Here is a 6946-nt window from a genome sequence, read left to right as displayed (position 1 = left end):
GTCTTCCTGGGAAATTGCCACATCTCGCAACGTGAGAATCTCGTTCCCACAGCTCCCAGTCGCCTTCACTATTCCTTCACTTGGCGTGTCGAGGATTGTGTTACCCTTGGCCAAGTGGCCAACCAAGGGCGTCGAGCAGTCGCTGGATGTCGACCACGCAGGTGCTGCTGACCCACCTGCGGTAGCCGTGGCTGGGGTACCCCCCCCTGCTCCGTAAACGGATTCTTATTACTTTGTTGTTTCATCATAATAATTATTCAACACCTTATACATCACGCTCGTTTCTGTTTTTAAGGAGTATAGCTTCTCCTGAGTGGTCCGCGGTGAGTCTTTTTCAGGTCGCAAACCAGTGGTTAAACCGGTAACAACCCTCTATGGAACTCACTAACCCAAACTTTCCTCCACGCGAAAAATCATCAAAGATGATATCGACAGGAGTAGTCGTCTGGGCCATTCCCCTATCCGCCACCCGGGGACGCGCTCGGTTGGACTCAAACCCTGATGATGACATGAGATGGTAGACTTCTTCATCTTCCCGGACAATGATGTCGCCATCACTATCCTGAAAGAATGAAGAGAGCCACCCTCATCATCACCATCAACTTCCGAGATTCCCCGAGTACTGGCCCACTTCAATAAGTGCCAGGGGAAGTTTCTGCTAGTAACTCCCAAGTGGGAGGGGAGATTTCGGATGTCAGATCTGGCCAACCGAAGCCAAGGTCAGCCATGGACGATAGAGAACATGGAATTAGTTCTTCTGGACCTGGCAACAGGTCAGACTCCACCGGAAGTCAAAAAACTTACACTGCAAGTGTGGAGGATTGGGTGTAGGGAACTGGTAGAGAACTGGTCCCAGGAGGAGAAATACATAATAAAGGACAGCTGGTGCCAGTCAACTCTAGAGACTTACAGAGCTCCTATTTGCAGATGGCTCAACTGGTGTCAGCAGAACGAGGTCGATCCTGGTTCTCCCAAGGGCCACGAACTTGCCCAATTCATCGCTAGTCTACACATCAAGGAGGGTCTAGCTCCCGGTACGATATTAGTTCATAAATCTGCTGTATCCACTTTTTGCTCAGGAAGAGACTCCGGGAGCCGTTCCTCGAATTTCTTGGTTAGACAAGTACTAAATGGGTATTTTAGTCACAAAATCCGAAAGAGCCCATGCACCAGTATGGGACGCCCAGCTGCTTTTCGACTGGCTTTTAACCTGCCCAACAGAGCTGACCTTTTTTGAAGTATCAAGGAGGACGGCGGCATTACTGCTTCTAGCCTCGGGTCTGAAGATCTATGACCTAACTCTGCTGAAATTCTCCAAGAACCACCTGGAAAATCTTGGCAACGAAATCATCTTATGGCCTGCATTCGGTTCTAAGACGGACAGAACGTCTCACCGACAATCAGAAAGGGAACTTTCTAAACACCCAAAGCTATTAATAATTATGGCAAGAAGCATATCATAAATCTGTTGTCAGTATATCGATTTAATAAAGAATATTTAATATAATATAATATAATAATATTTCATAATAATCTATTTAATAAAGAAGAAACTTTAGACTTATCGACGAGACCAAAGTCAGACCAAATTCTGTAGGTTTTCTCGGTACCAAAGAGACTGTTATTGCATACTAATTTATAAGGTTTCTCTAAGCAATCAATAAATAATTTAATCAAACGAAGGATCAAGGGCCTTTTTCTTTTTATTCCAAGCGGAACCAGTTCCTCATACTCTCTAGATTATCAAGTTTTCTTTGACAGCCTCATATAGCGTTGAGCAATTACCAGTCGAAAGCAGACACGTCTTTCATAGGGATGCCGTGTATCGACCAAAAGGGACATAATGCAAGTGTTTTAAATTAGAACAAAACACGTATTATGATCCCAAGCCGATACACGGCATCCCGGTAAAGTTCTTACTAGATGAGAGCCGCTATGAGACGAGACGCGCAAGTTGCCGCGCTTACAGGTGATCACGTGACTCTTAAGCCCCCTCTCACATTGAGGGGAAGCAAGTTAGAAGTGAAGAGGGCATAAAGATAGGTGATTTAAGGTGAGTACTCAACACCTTCTCTCATAGGGATGCCGTGTATCAGTAAGGGATCATAATACGTGTTTTGTTGTAATTCAAAACACTTGTAGTATAATATTTTAAATAACAGAAAATTTGAGTATCAATAATAAAGTAAGTAATAATATTGTTTAAAAAATGAATAATTATGTTTCTCTTGAGTACTAATTTCCTATGCCGGTCTATAGTTCAACAATTTCCAGATAAACACAGCGTAGAGTACAGATAAACAACATCCAGTAAATAAAAGTTAATCCGTACATTGAAATCAATATTTCCTCCAATAACCATTTTTATCTACCACTTCAATCAACCTTTGCCGGTAAGTTTTTATCAAATTACGACAATAATCGGGTCGATTAGCTGATTCATTCCACAAAATTGTCACATAATCACGTAGTTCATTTTCATTTGTGATAAGTTGTTATGGATTCCATTTGTTGCTTGCTAATGCTGAAAAATTATACAAAAATTATTTGGTAGTCATCTCGTCATTAAGGTAGTTCCAGCATGAAACCACTTTTCGACAGATTCGACTGAATTTTTTTTTACAAGTTGAGAATAGCTTTATTTATGAATTCCTAAAATGTCATAATTTTTGACCGTTTAGATCGCGAGATATTTGGAGACATAGTTCGCGATGTTGAGGGTCATGTCCCATTTGAAGTATGTAAAATGTCCGGTCTCTCCAACTATTTTTTATTATATTAAAAAATTCTCTCGACAGAATTGGAAAAAAACGTCGGAGAGTGTATAACGTAAACCGTTTTACAATTTACGACGGAGATGCGAATGAATCCGGTAAACCGTATGCGGTCACCCACGTGTATTAAAAATTATAAATCATAAATAATAAATACGACTGAAAATAATAAATAATTATAAATAAAATAATAGTGTGCCTGAACCAGCTCCTCAGGCTGGGTTAGTGCACGAGGGCGCCAGCCCGTTTTTACAAAACAAACAAAAATTATCACAAATCAGGAGAGAGATCACAGGACCAAATTCCGAGCCGGAATGTATGTACCAAGCAGAAAGATAACTAAATAAATATAATAAATAAAAATAATAAGGGATATTTATCACCAAAATCTATCTAGGAAATAAACAAACAAATATCGGCTATCTCTGAAATCCTTCTTTCATATTATTTAATTCAAATATATTTATAAATATAAATCTGTTCGAATATCCCGCACTCTCATCTTCAATTCTCACCGCCGAGAAATAATCGACAGTACAGTCGATTATTCATCAATCATAGGCAGCTCCGCTAGTCGCATTTTCATCGAAAAGACCGCTCGAGTGGGGATGAAGAAGACGGATGCACTGTCTCTCTCACTCTTTTAACGCTCTTTCTCACTTATATAGTTTACAGTTCTCATGGCTGACGCCTCGCGCTAAGTTATAATCTCGTTTTCTCTTAATAATCAATTGCGCTCTCATAAAATAAATCGTTGCATTTTGCGTGAAATAATTCAAAGTAATTATTTCTTATATTAGTTTGCTCTCATCAGTATATCTCATTTATTCTCAATTAAATTTGTCTCATCGCGTGTACCGGCATTGTTCGCGCCTCGACGCCATCTTGGCCACGTGTTGAACGCGAGGGATAATTAATTAAACTAAATACTTAAACCAATTTATCAAGTGATTTCTCGTGCTCATTACTTCTCATTAAATGTAAATGGTGTAAATAAAATATTTAGTGTTCATATTTACAAAAATTCAGTGTTAAATAAAATTATTCACTACCCGCCAATTCACACATTCTAGATCCTCTCATCCTTATCTAATTATTATTAATTATTTAAACATTTTTTGGTCCTTCGAGCCGGATCGTATGAATTGGTTGAATAATTTTGTTTAAAAAGTTTCTCAGTGACTAAAGGTGACGTTTTTGGTTAATGCATATTTTTCACTTCAACACAGGTGCATTGCGGAGTACCTTGGACGTGGTACTGCACTTGTGGGGAATAATTAAGGGACACCACAGTGCAAATTAATTATTGTGAAGTGATTAGTGTACAAGTTCAGTCTCATCTATCAGCGCATCATCAGAGCATCTCATCTACATCAGTTCACAGCGTCTCATTTTATAGCAGCGACCACTGTCAGTTTGTTCCGCATCTCAGTAACGTTCTTACAATCAATTTTATTTTTTTTTGTGTCTCATTTGTCTCTTTTTCAGACATGGCTACCGTCGCTAATAAAATCACACTACTGCAGAGCTGCATCGCAGTAAAACTTGAGCACATTTCTCACCAGTCGAGCGCGAGCTCGCAAAGCCATGGAATATGGCGTCTCACCACGTAAATCTCAGCATGATTTACGTGCAAACAAGGGCAACAAGTCCTGGATCTCATCGGCACAGGCCCACGTCGCAACCAATGATCAGTCTCAGCAATCTCAACCTCAGTCTCATCAATCTCAGATGCAGTCTCATCAAACGCCACGCACACAGCAATCTCAGCCTCCAAGATCTCAGTCAAACTCGACTCAGTCTCATCCAGCGGCTCCAAAGCACACTCTCTCATTTAAATCCGACTACTGCCATTGCTGTAAAGGCAATCATTCCATCGTTGGATGCCCCAAGTTTCAAGCAATGGCTCCGGATGAGAGATTCCAATTAGCTGCTCACTATCATCTGTGCCGCAACTGTCTTGGAGATCACAGCTTCGAAAATTGCTTCTCCAAGAATCGTCGTCGCTGCAAAGAATGCGATGAACTGCACCATTCGATGCTGCACTACTCGCGTCTCATGAGGTTGACTAAGAAGCCACCTGCAGTCGCTGCGGAAACACCGCAGATCTCAACACCACCTGCATCTCAGCCAGAATCTCAGCCACAACAGTCTTAGCAATAACAATTTTGCGCTTCTCAAGCAGCAGCTTTCATCTCATCTGCCATCAGTCGTGCTCCAGATCACCAACCAGTGACATCTCGACCGACAGTGCTTATGGCAACTGCACATGCTCTCATCTCTCATCAATCAGGTTCGTGTCATCGTATCAGAGTTCTCATTGATTCTGGACCAGAGCTTACTCTGATTTCTCAGGCTGCTGTTCGCACTTGCAGTCTCATCTCTCAGCATTGCCATATACCGTTACAAGAAGTCGGCAATATCTCATCAGGAAAAACAGAAGATGGTCTCATTCACCCTGCATTCTACCATCTCATCAGATCACGCATCTCTCAACACTCACATTCTTAAGAACATCACAGCGCAGATTTCATCATTCTCAACCTTACCAGCTCTATGGTCTCATATTCAAGATCTAGAACTCACCGACCCAGAATTCCACAAACCTGGTAAAATTGACCTTCTCATCGGCGCTGATTTCTACGGTTAACTCATACGACCAGGTCTCAGATCAGAAAGTTCTTCACAACCAATTGCCATTAAAAATATCCTCGGTTGAACAATCCTCGGGCCTATTCATAAACAATCTCATCAGTCACCTAGTCTGTCTTATCATATCATCTCAAATTCTCAAATGCACGACTCTCTCACAAAGTTTTGGGAACTTGAAGAGGTTCCAGAGTCTTACAACGAAACTCTCACCGTCGAGGAAGCTGAATGTGTTCACTCCCTAGCCGCTCATTCTCGGGACGCTTACCATTCAAATCGTCATCTCAGGAGCTAGGTGAATCTCGTCATATTGCGCAGCGTTGTCTCAAACGTCTCAACAAGCGTCTGTCTCAGGGCTCTGAACATCAGAGTCAATACACCGCATTTCTCACCGAGCATGGAGCCATCGGACACATGCAGCGAGTCTCATCATCATCGCCTGAACTATCTCATGTTTATTATTTACCTCATCATTGCGTCGTTCGCGGAGACAGCGAAACGAACAAGTTGAGAGTCGTCTTTAACGGTTCAAGTAAAACATCACCAGCCAGCTCTCTCAATGATCATCTGCATATCGGTCCAAGCCTGCAATCAAAGATCTGTGATGTACTTCTGTATCTCAGAAGTCACAGATACATCTTTCTGACTGACATCGTGAAGATGTTTCGCCAAATTCTCATCCACTCTGATGACAGGGATTATCCGCGCATTCTCTGGACTGAATGTGATCTCACCGTAACTTATCAGCTCAATACAGTCACATATGACACTCGACCTTCACCGTATCTAGCTGGCCCAGTTCTCAAGCAACTTCTCATCGACGAAGGGTCTCAATTTCCACTAGCAGTGGAACCATTTCATAAAGGCAGCTACGTTGACGACATCGGCGGCGGTGCTGACAATCTCAGCGATCTCAACGACATCGCAAGGCATGTCGAAGCACTCTGCAACTCAGGTTGCCTCCCATTAGCTAAAAGGAAGAGAAATCATCCTGATTTTGGCAAAATCTCATCATCACTCAGTCCAGAAGATTCTCATTCATTCTCAGATAATATCTCAAAAATATTGGGCCTCTCATAGAACTGTCAAGGAGATGTGCTCACGTTTACTGGCAAAACTTCTCGGACTCTCAGCAACACCAAGCGTACTATCACCTCAGAGGCAGCTCAATTATTTGACCCTCTGGGTTTAATCTCACCAGTAATCATTGAAGCTAAAATTCTCATTAAATGTAAATAGTGTAAATGAAATATTTATTGTTAATATTTACAAAAATTCAGTGTTAAATAAAATTATTCACTACCCGCTAATTCACACATACCAGATCCTCTCATCCTTATCTAATTATTATTAATTATTTAAACAAAATCCAATAACTTTTACAATACCAAATATCAATTACTATACATTAATACATCATAATAAATTTCAACAAATAATAATATGCTCATTATAGCCAAATAATAATAAGAAAAATCAAATTAATTCAATTATCCACTGGGGAATAAAATTACAAATTATAC

General features: G+C 41.0%; 1 protein-coding gene across 1 annotated transcript; it reads left to right on the top strand.

Annotated features, from left to right (window-relative positions):
* Positions 1–5651: 5651 nt before the first annotated feature.
* On the top strand, positions 5652–6503 carry LOC130676919 (uncharacterized). Its single transcript, XM_057483426.1, has one exon. The coding sequence runs from the start codon at positions 5652–5654 to the stop codon at positions 6501–6503; it is 852 nt and encodes a 283-aa protein (XP_057339409.1).
* The last annotated feature ends 443 nt before the right edge of the window (positions 6504–6946 follow it).

The sequence above is a fragment of the Microplitis mediator genome, chromosome 11 (genome assembly GCF_029852145.1).
Source record: "Microplitis mediator isolate UGA2020A chromosome 11, iyMicMedi2.1, whole genome shotgun sequence".
Classification (NCBI taxonomy): Eukaryota; Metazoa; Arthropoda; class Insecta; order Hymenoptera; family Braconidae; genus Microplitis; species Microplitis mediator.
This window is presented reverse-complemented; position numbering and strand designations above follow the sequence as displayed.

Bases quoted from the DNA above. Each gene is read 5' to 3' on its own strand.
- LOC130676919 (XM_057483426.1), top strand. From the start codon at position 5,652: ATGTGTTCACTCCCTAGCCGCTCATTCTCGGGACGCTTACCATTCAAA.